The sequence below is a fragment of the Cervus canadensis genome, chromosome 26 (genome assembly GCF_019320065.1).
Source record: "Cervus canadensis isolate Bull #8, Minnesota chromosome 26, ASM1932006v1, whole genome shotgun sequence".
Taxonomy (NCBI): domain Eukaryota; kingdom Metazoa; phylum Chordata; class Mammalia; order Artiodactyla; family Cervidae; genus Cervus; species Cervus canadensis.
In genome coordinates, this window is record NC_057411.1 from 51,253,374 (window position 1) to 51,274,648 (window position 21,275).

Here is a 21,275-nt window from a genome sequence, read left to right on the forward strand (position 1 = left end):
ACTTACCAGGGTGGGTGGGACTAGCCAGCTGCTGGGCAGGGGCCAGTGTCAGCCTGCGAAAGAGGGAGGAGAGCCTTCTGGGTTCCAGGGTCCTCGGCCTCCTCTGGAGCGAGGCACAGGCCGGCGCAGCACCGCCCCTGCCGCAAGCCGTGAAGCCTGTCCCACCCTGGTGTTCACAGCCCACACCCGTGCTGACCACGGGGACGCAGGGCTTCACGGAGCAGGGCACTGGCCGGGCCGAGGGCCAGGGAGTGGAGGTGTGGGTACCGGAACCACGGCCCTGGCAACCCCAGTCTCCCAGGGCCCCTGTGCCCAGCCCGGCGCCCGCCTGCCGCCTTTGTGCCAAGGAGAGCCTGCAGGCTCAGGGAGGGCCCTGTGCCCAGGGCAGGGTGACTGGCACCTCCACTGGTGAAAACCTCAAGCTCTCAAAATAAGACGCTTTGCATCAGTCCCCGCGAAGGGCTCGGGGCACCCACAGCCAGCCTAGGGCCCACCTACTTGGTCCCCACCCTGCAGGACCAGGGCCCCAGAGCCCTTCCCCTCCTCTCTGAGCCAGTTCTTCTCTCCGCCTGGCACTGTAACCCGCCTTCCGGTGAGGGGACGCGAGGAGTCCCAGGAACTCGGGCCAGGGTGCCATCCAGCTGGGCAGAGTGAGTGGGGGGCGTAGGGGCAGAGTCCTGCCCAGGGTCACCCCGTGTTGTGGGCTGAATGGGGGCCCCCGAGTCCCTGGGAACTGTGATTGACCTTACTTGGGGAAGGATCTTCGCATACGTGACTAAGGATCTCACCCTGGTTTAGCCAGATGGGCCCTAAATGAAACAGCAAGCATCCTTGTAACAGACAAAAGAGGAAGAACTCGAGGAAGAAGTCAGGTTTGTGTCACCAGAGGCAGAGAGTGGAAAGAGAGGGAATCGGAGGAAGGTGGCCAAAGGGTACAAACTTCCAGTTCTAAGGTGGATAAGTCCTAGGGAAGCGATGGACGACATGGTGACCGGCCGACACTGCTGTGTGATACACAGGAAAGCTGGAAAGAGAATACATCCTGCGAGTTCTCAACATGAGAAAACATTTTCTTCTTTTTTTTTTTTCATTGTATCTATATAAGCAGACAGATGCTGGCTGGATCTATTGTGGCAATCCTCTCACAATATATGCAAGTCAACCATCATGCTGTGGGCCTTCAATTTAAAAATAAAGACAGAGAGAGAGAAGATAGAGGAGAAGGGGAAGGCAGAGGCAGAGACTGGGGTGATGTGTCCCTAAACCAAGGAAGCCCAGGCCCGCAGGCAGCCCCCAGGAAGCTGGAAGACAGAGAACGGGGAAGGATTCGCCCTGGAGCCCTCGAGGGAGTAGGGTGCTGCTGACATCGTGACTTTGGGGTCCGGCCTCCAGGACCGTGAGAATACATTTCTGTGTTTCACAGCCCCCAGCTGGCGGCACTTGGTTAGGGCGGCCGTGAGAAACTATTTCACACGGGGACTTGCCCACGTTCTTCCCTGGATGAAGTCACAGTCAGTTAGAAGCTCGGGGCGTGCCCTGCAGGGTGAGGCTGGCTCTGCGAGGGCCCCCTAGGCGTGACGTTGGACAGGGTACATCTGGGCGGCCTCCGTGGACATCCATGGCCTCCTGTGGGCCTGGCTCACCACCTCCCAAGCCCACCGTGCACCGGCTGAGGCCAGGCCCAGCCCACATTCAGCAGACCTGCAGGGCCCACCATCCGGCCAGCCCCTCCTTGGCTCTGTCCAGCCACCTCCACCGCGGAGCAGAGGTGGGGCTGGCCCCTGGCTGAGCATGCGGGGTCTGGCCCCTGCTTGCTGCCCTGGGCCCTCAGCTGTGGGCCTATCACAAGGACCACCGCACCCCATTCTCAGACTGCAATCTCCTCCACTGGAAGCCATTTCCTGTCCAAAAGTCCCCCGCATCCTTTGCGAGAAGGACCTTCTAGGACCTCAGCCCCTTCCCTGCAGTCTCCAAGTCAGTGGCACAGCCTTAGGCATCACATGTGTGACCCCAGCGTTCCCCCACGGGCCTGGGTCCCCCTGTATGCCCAGAGCCCAGTGCCTGGCCCACCAAAGGGACCAAGAGACCGAAGGATGCGCGGTCAGGTGGGCTCACTGTTGCGTCTACACACGCAGCCACACCCTTACACGGCTACATCAGCACACGCCCGGGCTGTCCCCCAGAGCCAAAGTGAGGAACGAAGCTGACCCCCAACGAGAACGGAGGTCCAGTGGCTGCCACAAAGGCCCGTGGCCCCAGAACCTCTGCCTGGTGAGTGAGCCGTTGGCCAGCACCGGGTGAGCCCTGGGGTCTGCTCACTGCAAGACAGAGACCAGGCCAGCACTGTGCCGGGGTCTAAGAGGCCCCCCGGGGCTTGTCAGGGCTGCCCAGGGTGGGGTCGCAAGGCAGTCCAGCAGCTGCTGTGGGCGGGGACAGAGGGAATTGGGGAAGTGCAGAAAGACGCTGGCATGCACAGCTGCCCACACGGAGCCGGCGCTTCCGAGGGCGGTGGCCAAACGGGAGCAGGAGTGTGGTTTCGGGACCCTCGCCTCGAGCTCTGTCCCCACAGACAACTCAAGGGAGCCCACATGCCCCTGTATGCGCTCCCACACCACAGCCAGCTGGGGCTGCCTCTCCAGGCCTGGCCTCTGCCTCTAGCAAATATTCCCAGATCAGGCAGCATCTCCCAAGGGCCAGGATCGAGGGCTGGGTGAGCCTGTGGGGGCAGAGCTGGGGGGCCCCCAAAGAGAGCCGGGGCCCCTCAGAAAAGAGCAGGGGCCACCCACGGGCCCCGCATCAGGTGCAGGGCACCCTCATCAGAGCCCCGGAGAAGGCAGGGCTCCCCAGGAAGGAGCAGCACGTGGATGGGTCGGGGGACGGCTGGGCAGGCGTGCCAGGCTCAGGGCCCCCGACTTCTGGACCAAGGCCGCACAACAGGCTGTGGTGGGGGGGCCGGGGGCTGGGGGAAGTGCGGCTTGGTACCGTCACCCTCTTGTCTCAAACCACAAGCCAGCAGAGGCGTTCCAGGATTCACACTTCAGTTCATCATGACACTAACAAGTTTCCACTTTTTAATTGCTTGATAAAAAAAACTCTCCAAAGTGCTGACGTGTGGCTGGGTCCACCCCCATGTTCCTGGCCCATCGCCCACGGGTGTTCACGGCTGCGCACACAGCCGGCATGAGCACCCCGGGTACCCGCCCCCCGCCCCCCACCACCAGGGCAGGGGCGCTCCACCACGGGACACTGGGAAGCAGGACAGCGGTGGTGACGCACAGACTTCCTTGGGGACAGGCCGGGTCCACCCTAACCTCGCGGCCCACCCTCGGCTGCTTCCTCGTGAGAACAGTGGGCCGACAGCGCCTGCACGAGGCTGTCCCGAAGATCACCGGGCATGGCCCGGGGACAGGGGGGCTCCAGGGGTCCTGCCGGCCACCCCGTTGTCACAGGCACCTCGGGAAGGGAGAACATCCTCCCGAACCGCCCTGCTGAGAGCTGGAACACGCCCTCCCAGGCTGCCCCTGTGGGTCAGCACCCCCCAGCACTCCCTGCCCACGGCTGCTGGCCCCATTCTGAGCCACGGCCCCAGGCGTGGAAACGCCACCTTTGTCCAGCGCGTGGCTCAGGGTGGAGCAACATCTCCCGGCTCCCCAGGCCCCACACCTTCCTCCGTGGCCCCGAGTCCAGACCCACTGCCCACACACACAGCCCCTGCCCATCTACACACGCTCTGCCCACGAGCAGGCCTCCTAGGAGAGGCTCCGTGCCCCCAGCAGCCGCACTGACTGCAGCGTTGCCAGTCTGTCTGTTGACTGTCTGCCTCTCCCTTGACATAGCTCGGGGTTGGAGCGGGGAGGGGGATGTGGACGGCAGTCATTCCGTGCGTCTGTGCCCTGCGGTGTCCCCAGCACAAAGGGGACACCAGCCACCTCTTGCAGCATGAAGAGACCTCACCCACTGGCTGGACACTCCCGGCTCCACCTGGGGTCCAACTGTGGAGCTCATTTACTGAATTAAACCACTCGCCTTGCCCCAAGCATCCCCATTTCTTCATCCCTGGGTGTGGGGCAGGGCCCTCTGGCTGCAAGGATGGACGCCAAAGGGGGTCTGTCGCCCACTGAGCAAGGCCCGGACACCCCCAGAGGGACCTCGGCGAGGCTCTTGACCGCTCCCAGCCTCACAGGTCCACAAAGCAAGGCCAGCAGCCCCCACGGGCAGAGCAGGTGTGGGGCCTGGACAAGGCACCGTCCCCCCCTCCACCCACCCGGCCGCGAGTGCCCGGTGGGCCGAGCCCCAGGCAGACCAGGCTGCCCAACACTGCCGCTGACCCTCCTGGGCTGGGGCTGGAACCTTCCAAGCCCCTCTGTCGGGTCACCTGGAAGGGAACAGACCTTCTGCTCTGAGGTCAGGGTGAGGCTGACCCCCAGTGAACGAGGAACCCACGGGCGGCAGGACTTCCCCAAGCCCAGCCTACCCCACCCTCTTCCCAGAAACCACATGCATGCTCCTTGGGTCACTCCTTGGCACACCAGACAGAGCCTGGTCCTGCCCTCGGAGGAGGGCCTGGTCCCGGTCACCGGCCCCAGGCCTCAGGAGCACAGGCGACCACCAGCCAGACCCTCCTGGGGACACATGTGTAGATCACACGCGCCTCCTATGGGGACACAGCCCGACTCGCTGGGGCCAAGGCCGGGTGGGGTCTCAAAGGCTGGGGGGCTCCTTTCTTGCCTACAGTCAACCTCTTGTGACAGAGGGCCAAGCCAGTGGGTCAGGGCAGGGAGCAGCCTCCGGGAACGTCCCCCCAGCGCCAAGGTGTGAGCGCCCAGGGCCCACTCATTCCCCGCCGCCTATCTCCAGCACTTCCGATGAGGAAGCTGAGGCTGAGTGGGCTGCAGCAGCGGCCGCCGGGCCAGCACCACCCTGCGGGCCACCTCATCCACCCCACACTTCCTGCCAAGCCTGGCTCCAAGGGGCGTGAGGAGGCCCGGGGTCTGCTCTCTGGACAGATGGACAGACGAAGAACCCACAGCCCGGAGCGCAGCTGGAGGACGCCCCCCGGCTCCAGGCTGAAGGCTGGGGCACACAGCGCGGGGGTGCAGGCACATGCCAGTCCGTCCTCCTGATTTCAGGGTCTGCTCCTGTTTCACACGCACCTCCAGGGCCCAGGGGAGCCGGTCCGGAGACGATCCCAGAGCACAAGCCGCCCTGAGGCCTGCTCACCGCCGCCACCGCTGATGGGGCAGGAGGAGACAGTCAGGGCGTTGCCGCCTGCGAGCAAACACCACACCCTTCACCCCGGGTCCACGCCAGCCTTGCCCTCCATCTGAGGTGCCCAGCTGCTACGGAGGTAGCCACCGCTGACTCACCCTTGTGACAACCCTTCCGCTCAGACACAGGGACACATCGGCGCATCCACACGCCGCAGCCCAGCAAGGTCACACGGAGTGTCCCGGATGGGAGAGCGCTTGTGCAGAGGGCCTGGGGCTGGGGCGAGAAGAGCCACACACTGATAGAGGGGGCCGGTCCGGCCAGAACACGCATGAGGGCACGCGCCCAGCTGAGCGTGGAGAGGGTCTCAGACCTGCCCCAGGGTGAGCACCCAGGCCAGGGCACCACCTCCAGCTTTGCTTCTCTGTACCGGCGACCTGGTGCAAGTCACTTCACTCCTCCCCCAAACAAGCTTGCCGATAAGAGCACCCTGCGGACCAAAGATGCTCAAACTACCGCACAGTTGCACTCCTCTACACGCGAGCAAAGTAATGCTCAAAATTCTCCCAGCCAGGCTTCAACAACACGTGAACCGTGAACTTCCAGATGTTCAAGCTAGTTTTAGAAAAGGCAGAGGAACCAGAGATCAAATTGCCAACATCCGCTGGGTCATCAAAAAAGCAAGAGAGTTCCCGAAAAACATCTATGTCTGCTTTATTGACTATGCCAAAGCCTCTGTGTGGATCACAATAAAGTGTGGAGAATTCTGGAAGAGATGGGAATACCAGATCACCTGACCTGCCTCTTGAGAAATCTGTATGCAGGTCAGGAAGCAACAGTTGGAACTGGTCATGGAACAGCAGACTGGTTCCAAATAGGAAAAGGAGTACGTCAAGGCTGTCTATTGTCACCGTACTTTTTTAACTTATATGCAGAGTACATCATGAGAAACGCTGAGCTGGAGGAAGTACAAGCTGGAATCAAGATTGCTGGGAGAAATATCAATAACCTCAGATATGCAGATGACACCACCCTTATGGCAGAAAGCAAAAAAGAACTAAAGAGCCTCTTGATGAAAGTGAAAGAGGAGATTGAAAAAGTTGGCTTAAAGCTCAGCATTCAGAAAACTAAGATCATGGCATCCAGTCCCATCACTTCACGGAATAGATGGGGAAACAGTGGAAACAGTGGCTGACTATTTTCCTGGGCTCCAAAATCACTGCAGATGGTGACTGCAGAAATGAAATTAAAAGATGCTTACTCCTTGGAAGGAAAGTTATGACCAACCTAGACAGCATGTTAAAAAGCAGAGACATTACTTTGCCAACAAAGGTCCGTCTAGTCAAGGTTATGATTTTTCCAGTAGTCATGTATGGATGTGAGAGCTGAACTATAAGGAAAGCTGACTGCCGAAGAATTGATGCTTTTGAACTGTGGTGTTGGAGAAGACTCTTGAGAGTCCCTTGGACTGTAAGGAGATCCAACCAGTCCATCCTAAAGGAGATCAGTCCTGAATGTTCATTGGAAGGACTGATGTTGAAGGTGAAGCTCCAATACTTTGGCCACCTGATGCTGACTCACTGGAAAAGACCCTGATGCTGGGAAAGATTGAAGGCAGGGGGAGAAGGGGACGACAGAGGATGAGATGGTTGGATGGCACCACCGACTCAATGGACATGAGTTTGAGCAAACTCCGGGAGCTGGTGATGGACAGGGAGGCCTGGCGTGCTGCAGTCCATGGGGTCACAAAGACTGAACGACTGAACTGAACTGAACTGACTGAGGACCAAAGCAGGCAGCTCTCCCAGGCTCCTCCAGAGCTACCTGGCCCAGCGCTGGGCCCAGAGCCTCGGGGTGGAGGGCGCCCCACTCAGCCCAGACCCCAACACCAGGCCGAGATGATAACAGGGGAGCTCAGTGAGGATGCAGAGGCCAGGAAACGCATGCTGGATGGGGGCCAAGGAGAGGCCCGGGCCCCACTGCTCCGTGCAGGAGCCACGGCCGGAGGCTTCAGACCGGCCATAAAGCAGGCTCGCCGCAGGGACACTTGCTGTTTGCCAGTGCCAGGCCAGGGCACCTGCGTGAGCCCTGCATGCTGAGAACCACCCACCGGGGCTTCCCACGGTCGACCAAGAGGGACACTGGTTGACCCCAGTAGCGTCCGTCGCTTCTCTCATCTCTTTAGGCTCTTTTGTGCCACGGTAGGCTCCCTCGGGCCACAGGACCCACACGGCTCCTGGGTACCTCGCATTGCCACAGGTCAGCACGTCAGGGTCCAGGGGCGTGAGGAGTGGCCCTCATCTCAGCTCCTCCTCCAGCTCCTCTTGGGGGGGGTGTCTCTGGACCACTCACCTGCCCAGGAACCTGGCTTACCATCCGTCCAGCAAGGTTTTCGCTTTCTGCCCACCCTGCCACAGGCCGGAACCATCAAGGCCAAGTCCATACCACAGGGCCCTTCCCGCCTCCTTCTCACTTCAGCATTTCAGGGTCTGGTCTCTGTTCAGCTTTAACCCATTTATTTTTATCCTGTTATCCCTGATGCTAATATTTTTCATACCTTTTCTTTTCTTCTTTCTTTGATGTTGTCAGTTAACCCTCACTCTCTTGGAGAGTGTTTTATTTTGTTGCCTCACTTCCTTCTTGGGGTCCACCTTGTATTCCTCAGCCAAATTTTAGGTTGGGCCCTCTCACTGGCTTCTTCCCGGGGTCCCTCACAGGCTGGGAGACGGGACCAGCCCACGATGGGGCAGGCGACAGCCACGGTCAGGCTGGGTCTCTGCCCGGGACCAAGGCAGAGAGACAGCCACGTGTCCAGAAGGGAGGGAGCCAGAGAGGAAAGGGAGAGGTTCAAAAGGGAAGGAGGAGCCGGCCAGGACCCCAGGGCGGAGGCTGGGGAAGCAGAGTCCTGGTGCCCCCGGCCCGGGAACCCTGGCGAGGGACGGATGACTCACTGCTGGCCTCCCTCCAAGCCCCTCGGCCTGGGCCCGTGGGGGGCCTGGCTGGCCTGACCGTTCCCAGGAGCGCTGACACTGCCCCATTGTTCGGAGGCCCAGCGCGAGGAAGGTCTGGCCGGGGGCCCGGGTTGGCGGGAAAGGGGCCCGGTCCCTGTCCCTCCCTCTCCAGCAGCCTTGACAGACAGGAGGCGGCAGGGGCGGGGAGGTGGGGGTCTCCCTCCTGCACACTGCCCCTCCCCAAGCCAGGGGTCCTGCGGGATCCTACACACCGGCCCCGCGCCCCGAGCGCAGTCCCAGCCACAGCCGGGAGGCAAGTCTCGGGTTCAAGGCTATCGCCCCGCTGGTGCTCCAGCAGGACGGCCTGCCCCGACCGCCGCCCACTGTCCCCACCCTGCCGTCAGGTCACCCCAGGACACCCCGACGGCCCAGTCAGGCCAGGGAGCGGTGCCCTCAGGGGACCTCGGGGCTGGAGGGGCGGGCCTCTGCTGCCTGGGGACTCCAGACCCGGCCCTGCCTCGCGGGGCGGGCAGCTCCAGGCAAGGCCCCCAGCCACCACAGCCTCGGGCAACGTGGCCTCAGCTCTCTGTCCAGCACCCCCTCCCGACCCCCACCGCGGGCCCAGCAGCCCTGGGAAGCCTCCCCAGACCCCGACAGGCCAAGGGCCCGTCCAGCCCTGTGGTCTGCCTGCGGGGCCACCACGCACGAGGCAAACGCTCTCCTCCAACCCTCAGCCTAACTGAGGCTCCCAGAGGTGAGGTGGTTCCTGACAGTCAGCAGAGCTCCCGAGGGCCGGCCCCGAACCTCCTCCTGGCTGGGGACCTGCCACCACCTGGGGCAGCCTGTCCTGGGTGTGGGAGGGGCATGGCTCCATGGGGCCACAGGGACACCCTCTCCCTCCCTGGGGAGATGGCCATGGGGGTCACTCCTCTGTGGCCAGGAAAGCCAGCAGAGAGGACTGGGCGGCGGGGTGGGGGGGTGCTCCCGGGTGGGGGGTGCTCCCCCAGGCCCCAGTCCACCACATCCGCCTCCCCTGGCCCCGGGGGCCTCTCAGAGCGGGTCGCCGACTCACCCTGTTCCACCGAACCTCTGCCCCCACCGCACACCGGGCTCTCCTGTGTCTCCTGCTTTCATCCAGGCCTCCTTACGGCCACTGCCGCAGCGGGGGTACTTGTGCGTGCGTGGGAGGGACGTCTCAAGACCCAGAAAGAGCTCTGCAAACACAGACCAGCTCTGGGCCTGGCTCCTCCTGCCTGCGTCTTCCTGCTCCCACCCCATAAAGGCCCTACCTCAGGTGCCCAGGGGCACCTCCTATGTGGTTCTCAGGGACCGCCCACTACGAGGACGGTGCCTGCGCCCTCCCCACAGGCAGCCCCGAGCCCGGCCCTGGGGAGGGGCCCCGGGGGTCCTCCAGGCAGCAGGTGAATCAGTGTGGAGACGGCCGGCGTGGGGCTGCCCCGCCTGCTTCCCAAGGTCTTGGCCTGACAGCTGCCCGTGGGTGCCCGGCTGCTTGGGGAACCTCGGGCCTGGGGCAGGGCCTGCTAGGGTGGCAGGGTGAGCTGGTATCTCTTTCTCAATCCTCTTCCTTCCCCAGAGCGGGCCCAGCTGCCGCTGACCACAGCGCTTCAGCATCCTGCTCACATTCTCAAGAGGACAGATGGCTGTGGTCTAGGAGAGCTTGCGTTCTTCCTGGCAGAACTCCCCAGGCCAGTGCCAGGAACCTCAGGACGGCTGGGGAGCTCAGGGAGGGACTCCGTTCCTTGCTCCAATTTTATACAAGTGGACGCCAGGGCTAGTGGAACTGAGGCCCCAGGAGGGCCAGAACCGGGGTCTGCAGCCATCCTGGGGCTCTCCCTCACCCTGCCCCCAGGTTGGGGACACCTCCTCTGCAGTGCAGCTTAGGGTCTGGAGCCAGATGAGATGGGGTCCAGGGTTTCCCACCCCCACCCCCAAGCAGCTCCCCTGTGAGGCCAGGAGCCGGCAGGGGATGCCCCAGTCCTGGTGCACGCCAGGCAGCAAAGTGTTGGGCTGGGGTCCCTCAGAGTTGGGGGGATTCCAGAGAAGTCAGGAGGTAGGGGTTAGGGGAGGACTTGTGGGATAAGGGGCGCATGGGGTGCAGGGCAGCACCCACAAGCTCCCAAGACAGGGCGGGGTACATGGTGGTTACCCCTCCCACTGGAGACTGAGGCTCTCCCTGCAGGCGCTGTGGGCTCCGACAACAGCTGGGTGGGCCAGCAGGGAGGCCGTGGGGGCCGGGCATGGACCGCGGGGGCCCTGGGCCCCTCTACCGCATCCAGCTCACGGCACGGATCCCGCCCAGCCTCTGACGGGATGGCCGCCCTGCACTCCTAGCAGCTTCAAGCCTCTCATCTTGTGTGGAGGGACGGGGGCACGGCCACTCCATCTCTGCCCACGAGGGTCAAACCCGCCCGGGAATCACGGACCTGCCGGCCGGGTCCCCGCCCCCAGCCTGGCAGCTGCCTGGCCATCAGGGGACCCAGCAGCTCGGTGCCAGCTGCTTGCACCCCTGGGAAAAAGGTCTTCCTTTCCTGACTTCAAACAGGAGGGGAGGAAGCAGCTGGAGTGAGGGAGGAGGGGGCAGGGTGAGTCTCCAGGGTCACCTCCCTCCCCTGCACCTGTCCACGCAGGGCTCCCAGATCTGGTGTTCTGGATCCTTCTCCACCACTCTCCTACAGGGCCCCATCTGGGTAGGAGGGGCGCACTGGCTGTCTAGGACTCAAAGACCAGGTCTCCCTGTGGCTCGTGGCTCAGGGGGGCTCAGCCTGACCCCAGCCTTGGTCCCAGTGTATGTCTCCAGGGAGGAACAGCCACAGAAAAAGGAACGCCTTCCACTTAGGACGGGGGGCCCCTGATCCCTCTCCTCAGTCTCCCCGTGTGAACCCCTGCGGGGACCTCCGCATCCAGGCGGCTGGAGTGGTGACTATGGAGGACACAGGAGCTGGAGCCCAGAGCCAGGGGCTGTGGTGGAAACGCAGAGGGGCCCCAGCAAGATCCCCGCACCGCCGCCCGCTGTGATGCGATCGGGAGCTTCACCGCCCAGCGGCACAGGGCTCTCGGGGTGACGGAGCACCCGCGTCTCTGACACCCAGCAGGAGCTAAACACGCCCGGCCTGCAGCTGGCCGGGCTGCAGGCCTGCTCTACTAGGGACTTCCCTCCTCTGCGGCAGGCCCACAGGGGCATTGCAGGGCACGGGCACTCAGGTGGGGCCCTGTCCTTCACCAGGAACAGACGGAGCACGGAAAAGCAGACAGGGAGCACGGTGACCAGTGCACAGGCTGAGGTGCGGTGGGGTCCAGGGAGGGTCCCTGAGGACCAGGCAGGACGGACACTCAGGCCTTTTATTAAAAACTGCTCCTGAGGGAGGCAGCGGCGGTGGGGAGGCCCAGACGGGCCAGGAGGCTCCCTGTCCACGCCTGGCCCAGGGCCGGGTACGCAGGGCGCCCAGCACAAATGGGAGGCCCAGGGGGCAGCAGCTTTCTGAGGGGGGCCCACCCCTGCCCCCCGCCCCAGGGACAGGACTCGGAGTGGGGTGGCATAGCTTCCCAGCCAGCTGAACTGTGGGTGCCGCCCTGGCTGCTAAGGCTTCGGGATCAAGCCAGGGTCTACCCTGGCATCCCAGGCCCCAAGGTCACACCCTGACCTCCCGTCACCTTGCTGGGGCGGTGGGGGGGGGTGGGGGGGGGAGTGGTGGGCAGCCAGCAGTGAGGGGCAGGGGTTAGGCTGGCTCCTCCCTGGCCGGGGGCAGTGGGTGGGGACCCGGAGGTCTCTAAAGCCACAGAAGAGTGAGGCTGGATTACAACATGGAGCAGGGAGACAGGGAGGGGGCCCCCCAGATGGAGCTGCAGCGTCTGCACAGGGTCGGGGGCGGGGAGGGTAGGCCCCACCCTGGGTCTGGGCTACGTCTCCCAGTGTGGGCTCCTTTGCAGCGTCTCACTTAACTTCCCCGAGGACTCCCGGAGTCAGAACTGCTTTCCCTCTGTTTCCCGAGGAAGGAGCTCAAGTCCAGAGATGCACTTAAGACGTGACAAGGGCAGGCTGCTGCTCCACGCTGGGAAACCCGCCCTCCTCATCTGCCTGCTGGGAGGAGCCATGCCGCTGGGAGAAGGCCCCCCAGGGAGGTCTTCCCCAGGGCTGGCTCAGCGCCCGGCCGTGGGGGAGCCCACCCTGGTCCCAGCTCTCAGGGCGGTCACCGTCCGCCTGGAGACTCGGGGCTGGGCCCGCCCTCCCTCTGCAGGCTCCAGCAGGCAAGACACCCACACCCCACCCAGCGGCCTGGGACGGGCGTGCTTGGCAGTGGGCCGCCCCTACCCTGGGCTCAACCAGTAGACAATAAACATCTGATTCATAAGGAAGCAGACGGCACTTCTCGGAATCAGAACGTGGCCGTGGCGGAAGGGGTATGGACACCAAGAGGGTGCCCTGCCAACTCCTCAGGCCATCACCTAGGTGACGGGGCCCACACCTTTCTAGGGCAAGGGGTGCTGGGTCCCACTGTGGCTGGCCCACAGGGGCCAAGGATCAGTCATCTCTGGACCCTGGGGCCAGGGGTGAGAGAAGCACCAGGTCTCAGTGTGGTTCCTGACCTGGGGGGACGGGCAGGGGTCAACCTGCAGGTGGCCCCAGAGCCAGAACCTCAGAAACTCTGCTGTCCAGGGAGAAGGGGCGCGGTGGGGAGACTCAAGTCCCGTGCCCCGCCCCCCCCACATCTGAGCACTTCACTCCCACTGCGCCTAGAGTTGGCGCGCGGCTCAGGAGCCTGGCCCGTGAGCCCTAGTCCATCCGTGTGGCCCAGAGCTGGGGCCTTCTAGCACTCAAATCGGGAAGTGTCATTCACGAAAGAGGCGCGGGTCTCTTGGCCGCGGCCGGGAGGCAGCCCCGTTTCTCCTGGCATGGTCCTGCCTACCCTCTGGTGCCCAGGCCCAGCATGGTGAGCAGGGTGACCAGGCAGTGCCGCACTGCTGGGCCTACCTGTCTGAAGCTACAGAGTCCAGAATGCTCCCCGCCCCTCAGCCCCCGCCTCTGGGACTTAGGCGGCCCACGTGTGGGACTGTCACAGCCCTTGGATGACTGGTCAGGACCACTGGAGAGAGTCAGAAGCCTGCTGACGACAGGCCACCTGCCTGTGGGTAGGATTTCCGCCTCCTGACCACCCCTCTCCCTGCCCCCAGGCCCCTCTGCATGGTCATCCACCCCCCCATCCATACTCCCACCACATCCAAACACACCAGCCACTCCGGTCAAACTGGTCTGCCACCCTCTGCACTTCCAGCCTCTGGTTCAGTCTGTTCCTACCTCCATGGCTGCCCTCTTGGCTCAGACAATCCTCCTCCTGACGGCAAATACTTCCTTCACCGGCCACCTGCCATTCACCTCCCTTGGCCAGGCTGCCTGTGCTGCCTAGAAAACCACGTATGTGCATGCCCAGGGCTTACTGAGATCATCTAATGAGCCAGCCAATGAGGGGAGAGCAGGGCCTGCCAGTCACTGACCCTTGGAGTCTCTGATAGAGCATCAAGGACAGAAACCAGGAGGACCCACGTGGCTCCCTGATCCTGGCCACTCCTGAGAGACTCGGGCCTTGGCCACGAGACCCAAGCAGCAGGGACCTGGAGCCTGCCCTTTGCCCTCGACCTCTCCAGGTCCCGCCCCCTCCCAAGCAGCCGCTGCCTGGCTATCCCTGCTCGCTAGCCCAGAGGGCTGTGGACAGCACCCCCACTGGCCCACAGTTGCTGGACACCAACCATATGCCACCATCAGCCCCCGGACCTTCACAGACAACTGTGAGCGGTTCACTACCCCCCTTTTACAAATGAGGAAACCGAGGCTCAGCAGGGTGACGCCTCCTGGCCAAGACCACACAGCTGGTAAAGAGTGGCAGCCAAATTGGAAGCCAGGACCCAGCCCCTCTGCATGTCTCTCTGTGCCCCCTAGGCCTCCCATATGTCAGCCTGCAAGCTTGCCGGGTTCCATGTTGGGGGAGGGACATCGGGGGCTGACTCAGCACCTCACTGTTTTCTGTCCACGTGAACAGAAAGGGCCAAGGGAGGTTTGGAGTCACCTACCCTCCTGTCTCTCCTAAGCTGGCCTCCTTGGTGGGCTCCTCCCTGACTCTGCAGGCCTGAGAGGCTCCCCAAAAAGGGCAGACCCTCTGCCAGCGCCCCTCTTTCCAGCTGACTACCAGGGATGAGTATGGGCCACCTACTCCTCTGTCCTGCCTACTCCTCTGGCCAGGGTGCGCCCCAACACGGGGCACAGAGCCAACTAATAGAGTGGAAGGGAGAGGAATTTGACAGAGCTCTCACACTAGAGCCCCCATGCTGGCCCCCTGGCCTGCCCGCAGTGCTGGAGACGGTGGGATGAAGGCCAGAAGGTAACGGATCCCAGGCCCCACCTCCAGTCTCAGGAGCCTGGGCCAGAGAGGGCAGGGGACTGATCCAGGGTCACACTCATTCACTGCTGGGCTAAACATAATCCTAGAAACCTACCCTGACTCCAGAACTTCCCTGCCTCCTTGGCTGTCAGACTGTCAGGAAAAAATTCTACACATTTTATCATCTCCATCCTAGAAACCTACCCTGACTCCAGAACTTCCCTGCCTCCTTGGCTGTCAGACTGTCAGGAAAAAATTCTACACATTTTATCATCTCCATCCTAGAAACCTACCCTGACTCCAGAACTTCCCTGCCTCCTTGGCTGTCAGACTGTCAGGAAAAAATTCTACACATTTTATCATCTCCATCCTAGAAACCTACCCTGACTCCAGAACTTCCCTGCCTCCTTGGCTGTCAGACTGTCAGGAAAAAATTCTACACATTTTATCATCTCCATCCTAGAAACCTACCCTGACTCCAGAACTTCCCTGCCTCCTTGGCTGTCAGACTGTCAGGAAAAAATTCTACACATTTTATCATCTCCATCCTAGAAACCTACCCTGACTCCAGAACTTCCCTGCCTCCTTGGCTGTCAGACTGTCAGGAAAAAATTCTACACATTTTATCATCTCCATCACGGCAGATAACATTTCCTGAGCCCCCTTTTTGCTGGGGCCTGATTACAGCCTCGTTAGCAAGATCACATGCCCCTCGTCCATACAGAGCTCTTGCCTGAAGCCAGGGCCATTTAGGAGTGGCTCTTTACTCAGCACGGCCACCTGGCCAGCTGGCACGGACCTCACGGGTGCTGACAGATGGGCAAACTGAGGCAGAGAGAGAGGATGTCAGGCACTGGGGCTCCAGCAGGGACGCAGAGGGAGTGGGCCCCGGGCCGCACGCTGCTGCAGGGTTCAGGCCCAAGCAACACCCGCAGTGGAAGCCACTGTCAACGCTTCACCAGAGGCAGGCGAGGCCCAGAGCAGCAGCAAACAGCCGGGCTGCTGGGCGGGGCCGGGCCCACATGTGGAAGGAAGGCCGTCCTCAACCTCCAGCTCTCTGACACTCACTGTTCCCCAGAATACGACTCGCAGACACCCCCAGAGCCACGGGGCTATCAGTCACTCACACTTCAGTGTGAGTCAGCTCCAGCGGGCAGCTTTTCTCCACCCTTCGCTGCGCGTGCCAAGGGAAGGAGAAGTTTGGATTACCGGGAGGAGGTGGGCGCAAACTCGCCGCCCGGGGCCTTCGGAGGCCGGGTCTGATGGGTCGTGTAATACAGACCTGCGGCGGTCCGTGAGCCCCAGGGGTCTGGGGAAGCGGGGGCCAGAGGAACGAGGGGGACGCGGAGCAGACGCGACGCCCCGGCCCCCGCTCCTAGGCCTCCAGGGTGCACCCTGCGCACCCCGAACTCGCGCGCTTTCTCGGGCAGTGTGGCGCCGGTCGCCGGGCATGGCGCGCGCTGGAGCTGACCGGCCCCCGCCCGCCCTCTGGCTAGAACCCCAGTCCCGAAGACTCTCCAGCTAGCCCGGGGGACTCGATCGCGCCCCGCCCGCGCCCCGCCGCCGTGCCTTACCTGCCGAGGCTCTGCTCCCAGCCGGCGGGCCCTGCGTGCCTGCAGCGGCTCCCGGGTCAGCCGCCAGGCGCTCCCGCCCGTCGGGCGGGTAGCCACGAGCTGGATCCGGCCAGGAGCTCTGCCCGCCCCCTCTGTCTGGCCCCGCCCCCGGGTTGTACCCGCCCCTTTGATCTGGCCCCGCCCCGCCCCCTCAGGCTCCTCGCCCGGTCCCAGTCTTCCCGGCCCCGCCCCTTCTGCATGGCCCCTCCCCTTACTCGTGTCCCTTTGATCTGGCCCCGCCCCGTCCCTGTCCTCCCGGCCCCGCCCCTCTACCTGGCCCTACCTTCACCCAGCGCCACCTCCCCAGACTCCGGCCGGTCTACTGCTCGCCTTTACTCCCCTCTCCGCGATCTTGGCCCCGCCTCCGCTGGCTCTCCGGGCCCACCCCACCGACTCCTTTTGCAGTCTGGAGGTCTCCGTGCGCAGCTAGCGGGTCTCCGAGTTCGAGGTTGGGTGCAGGTCAGGACCTCAGAGCCCGGGAACTCCCGGGCTAACCACTCCTGGTCCCGAGGCGAGAAGGCTGCGGGGTTGGCTGCGGGTGTGGACGCCATCCCCGCACCTCACACAACAGATGCGCAGTAAATGCACGTGTGTGTCCTGCCCAGGGGCCCCTCGTGGCTCCACTGGGGACGGCGCTGCCCCCTCCCCGCCAACCCACTGATCCTGATCCTGCAGGAGGAGGAGCGGTCGACTCAGGTCAGGAGGCCAGGGGCAAGGACCCGTCGTGACCCCTTACCCCCTACCTGGCTCCCCCACGGGGCAGAAGAGGGCTTGCTGGGAACCGAACCTCTGGAATCTTGCCCTTGTTCCAGAAGACTCTGGAAGGGCACTTTTCAGTCACTTCCAAGCCAGGACACAAACCTTGTAGCGGGTCTGGACTCCTAGGATCCAGGGGTCTTGTTCCAGGATTGGGAGGCCCAGAAAACAGGGTACTTCATATTTTACCTCTGGGAGGCTCCCAACCAAGGCCCTTCCTCACAACCATGGGGGTACAGGAGACACAAACCCGGTTTTAGACCAAGATTACCCTGTTTAAGGGGAGAGGGCCTAGGCGAAAGGGAGCTTGTCAGATCTTGTAGGGAAAGGGGTTTTCTGGGAGATGACTTCCTGAGAGGAGCCCCAAGGGGCGGTATAGATAGAGAGTGCATGTGTTCTTGGGAGAGGAAGCAAGGCCAGCAGGCTTATGGGGAATAGAGCCTTCCTAGGCAGGGCAGGGGTTCATGGCTCAGACATGATGAGGCTGGGGGGTGGGGGGTGGGGGTCCCTGGTCCCAGAGCTTAGGAAGCTGTGAGCAGGGGAAGGACAGGGTCTGGCCAGGGGCTAAAGGGACTGGAGGGGAGAACAGAAGGCCAGCCCGCAGAGGCCGAACCCTGTCCACGGGGGAGGCCCAGGCCTGCCCCTCCGTGCTGCACTGGGCACCAACGGCCAGTGTCCAGCAGGGCAGCCATGGCAGGGGCTGGGCCAGCTACCCCGAACCAGGCAGGGCAGGGGACAGCCAGGGACTGGATGTGGTCATTGCTGAGGCTGAGGTCCCTCGGAGCCTGGAGGAGGCATACCCATGCTGTGGGGGTGCTCAGAGCTGGCAACTGGACAGAACGTGGGCCCTGTCACTATCCACCTGTCCCAGAGCAGCGAATGGGTCCAGGCCCCAGAAAGACTGTCCTTGGCTACAGAGCACGCTTGGAGTCAGAGGCGATAACTGAGTGGGGGGAAGTGGGAAAGGCTGGAACCAAGAGGCTGTGCCCACTGGGGGAAAAACCAGGACCGAGGGGGAGCAGCGCAGGACACATCGCCAGGAGGGGCAGCTGGAGGCGGGGGAGTACCCAGTCAGCAGGGCCTCAGTTTCTTCTTCTGTGAGACCAGGAGGGGCCCGTCTGCTGGAGAGGTGACCAGGGAGTTCTGTTGGAAGATGGGAGCGGGCAGAACTTCCCACACCCCAGCCCTTCAGCCCCCAGGGTTGACAGACACTCGCTCAGCCTGGCCCAGCCTCAGGGCTGGACTCGGACCACAGAGACCCCGCTTCCCTGTCCTCCCGGCCCACAGAGGCTGTCATGGAGGTGGCCGGGCTCACCACTAGCACCCCACGTGGTCCCCTCACTCCTGGAAAAGGGCTTTCTGTAGAAGAGGCCGGGGGAGTCCCTGACAGAGTGCTCACTGCCTCGAGGCTGGACACACATGCTCCCTGGGGCCTGGTCCAGCAGACCCTGCGCAGGGGACTTTGGGTACCCGAGATGCTGCTGGGAATTCCCCAGGCTGTGGCTGAGACACACGTGAGCAGACTTCACCGTGCCACTGTGTCCTGGGGTGGGTGGCCGGGGAAGGGGGCAGAGCCCAGGACAGAGTGGAGCGAAGCCGGACGTCAGTGCCTCCAGCCAGAGCCCAGCCACAGCGCAGGGCAGGCAGGGGCTGGCTTCAGATGCCAAGCTCCAGGGAGATGGGGCAGAGGATGAAGAGGCCTCACCATCAGCGTCACTGCAGACAGTGTGGACAGACCAGGTGCCCCGGAGTGTCAGCACCCAAGGATGCAAGTCCACCTCCAAATGGGAATGCAAGTCCAGCTGCCTCTTTGGAGAAAACCCGACAACTCACAATACGTGGTTCTTGCCCGCCTCCCTAGCCCAGCCCCAGCCCTGGTGGGGGAAGGGGACGCTGGTTAGGACCTGAGGGCAGCTCAGTGCAGTCTGAGTCAAGAATTGCAGACTACAGGGGGCAGAGGCAGGGGGAGCTAGGCACCCAGGGGTTCCCACTGGAGCTGGCAGGACTGGTGTGGGTGAGGAGGAGGGTCTCATCTCTGGGGGAGGGCATGCAGGTAGGTGAGCAGAGGTGAGGCAAGGACCCCTGGCTGAGGTGTGGAGGGTCTCTGCAGAGCAGGCCCAGCCTAAAGGCAGACAGGTGACACTTGAACCAGATTCTCGGGACAACTGCCCAAGAGCTGGACCTGCCGCCTGCCACGCCCACCACTAGGGTACTGAGTTGGTGGGCGGTGCCAGGGCCCAGCACATCCAGAGGCGGCTGGAGGTGGGGGATAGGACCCTGCTAAGATCGTGACAGGAAGGTCACAGGCTGCTGCCGGTCTAGGGCTCATCGCCTCCCCAAAAGCCCCGGGCTGTATGCAGCACCTGGTGAGCCCTGACCAGGCCGAGTCACCACTGGCCTCCATGCCAACTGCACACTCAGGCTCACGGCCCACGGCCCACCCACCGGCTCTCCCTGGTGCCTCTAAACATCACAGGCTTAACAGATCCTTAAGCACCTCATTTCCCCAGCCTCTCCTTCTCAGCAACCTCTGAGTCATCCTGGCCAGCCGTCTGTCTAGCAGTCCTGGCGGCTCTATCTGCAAAGTGCACCCCGAATCCTGCCCTTTCCCCGCCCCTGATCTCCCTGGCTCCTGGCCCAGCCTGGCGGTGTCTACGGTCACACTAGCAGCGTGAAACCCCATGTCCGCTCATGTCACCTCCCCGCGCTGGGCCCTGAGCCCTCCCCAGGGGCATATGGCCGCATAGTTCTGCCCTTCCCTCTCTGGTTCCCGCCTAGGGGCCTCCGGACTTCCTGCTCCCCGCTCCTGGATCGCTGCGACCCGACTCCTGTGTTTCACTATCATGTCGTTAGACACCCCTCGCTTCTCTTTCTAAGGCTGTCCACTGCCCTCCTGCCCCTCCCCCCCACCCTGCTTTGTACCCACGCATCTTTGTACTTGTTGTGGCTGCGTCCCCAGGGCACCGGTGCCTTCCGGGCACGGAATAGATGCTCGCTAAGCGGCTGGTGAATGAACAGACCAAGGCCTCAAGGGGCAGCCCCAAAAGAAACAGCAGGTTTAGGCAGAGCTGCCCAGCTGGCCCCCGTGTCCCAAGGACCCTGGAAGCTTCAGCCTTCTGGCCCATCCCAGCCCCAGGGCCCACACTCAGGGTGTTCCCAGCTGCTCCTCCCCAGGCTGGCTGTGGGGAGCAGGTGCTCTGAGCCCCTCGGCAGGCCGCTCTGGGCCAGGGCCAGGGCCGGGGCTGCGCCGCTGGACCTCTCAACAGAGGTCCCTCTGAACCGCAGGCCCAGCCCCGGTGGGCGTCCTGTGTCTTTGCTGGAACCAAGCGGGGAGCGGCAGAGCGGGCGCGAGGACCAGAGAGGGGGCGGTGGCGGGTGGCTCTCGGGACGCCGGCGTGCCGGGCTAGAGGTGAGCGAGAGTTCCTGAGCTGGTCTCTGCACCCCCCGCCCCTCCCCATCACTCCTGAGAGTCAGCTCAGGCTCCCCCGCCACAGGAGCCCTCCAGGTCCCCCCGCACGCCTGCCTGCCCGGGTGCCCACCCACCACACTGCACAGAACTCCTGTACTTTTTCACAGCGGCCTTTCACTGCCCCCACCCCCCCACCCCCCGGGACTGGGCCCTCTCGGTCAGTTCTGGGCCCCAGGACAGGGTCCTGCTTGGGGGCTGCCCTTGGTGGGTGGTGGCCAGGCGGTCTTCCGGCCAGGTGGCCCACTGCAAGCCCTGAGAGGACAGGGCCTGCACCCCCTCGCCCACCACCCTGCCCTCCTGCCCAGAGCAGGCCTGGCCTGAGAGTGTGGGTCAGCGTCCACGGCCCATCAGTCGGGGTGGGGGTCCTGAGCTGGGCCTAATGACCTGGGAGGGGTCTCCCAGGCAGGGGCAAAGCCTCCACACAGCCTGGGGCAGGAGGAAAATGAGTCTGGGCTATGATGCCAGCTCGAGGGCCGGCCAGTGCCCCCCGCCCCTGACCCGGCCCGCCGCCCGCTGGGCTGAACCTTGACAGCGGCCCCCAAGAGCATCCCCTGCGCGGATCAGCAGTAGCCTCCGCTCTCCGAGAGGTCTGTTTGGGTAAATTTTCTCCTGAACAGGGTCAGGCAGTCCCATTAGCAAGATCTATTTCAGAACACCAGCCCCCAACCCCCGTGGGTGGAGGAGGCCAGCCCACGCAGACACGGGTGTTTCTATTTTTACATCCAAACAGGCCTGCCCGCAGCCCCCGGTGCCTGATTTGGAACTTGAAAGCGACCTGTTCTATTCTGGGTGTGCTTCCGCCCTGGAGGTGGAGAGGAGGCGGGTGTTTGTACACAGAGGGCTTCTTCACCCCCCTCCCTCCCAAAGCCTCCGTTACTGGCAGCCC

At 63.3% G+C, this 21,275-nt stretch overlaps 1 protein-coding gene and 1 long non-coding RNA gene across 6 annotated transcripts in view; one reads left to right on the forward strand and one right to left on the reverse strand.

Moving 5' to 3' along the window:
- SH3BP2 (SH3 domain binding protein 2) overlaps positions 1–16,252 on the reverse strand; it is a 35,835-nt gene extending 19,583 nt beyond the window's left edge. The window contains exons 1-2 of one of the 4 annotated variants that reach the window (XM_043447991.1): positions 16,126–16,221; positions 7–53 (exon numbers count right to left, since the gene is read on the reverse strand). Coding sequence is in view for 1 of the 4 variants with exons in the window: in XM_043447986.1 (XP_043303921.1) it covers positions 9,232–9,437 (206 nt within the window). In the remaining 3 variants the exon portion in view is untranslated. Of the gene's footprint in view, positions 1–6; positions 54–9,231; positions 9,438–16,125 lie in introns of those variants that run through there. The other 3 variants (XM_043447992.1, XM_043447990.1, XM_043447986.1) reach the window with 3 other exon arrangements.
- Positions 8,680–12,527, forward strand: LOC122428177. Of its 2 annotated transcripts, none has more exons than XR_006265662.1 (3): positions 8,680–8,913; positions 9,298–11,461; positions 12,108–12,527. It is a non-coding gene; the product is annotated as an uncharacterized LOC122428177 (long non-coding RNA). The 2 variants fall into 2 exon arrangements; XR_006265661.1 differs by having other exon boundaries at positions 12,174–12,527.
- Positions 16,253–21,275: the final 5,023 nt, after the last annotated feature.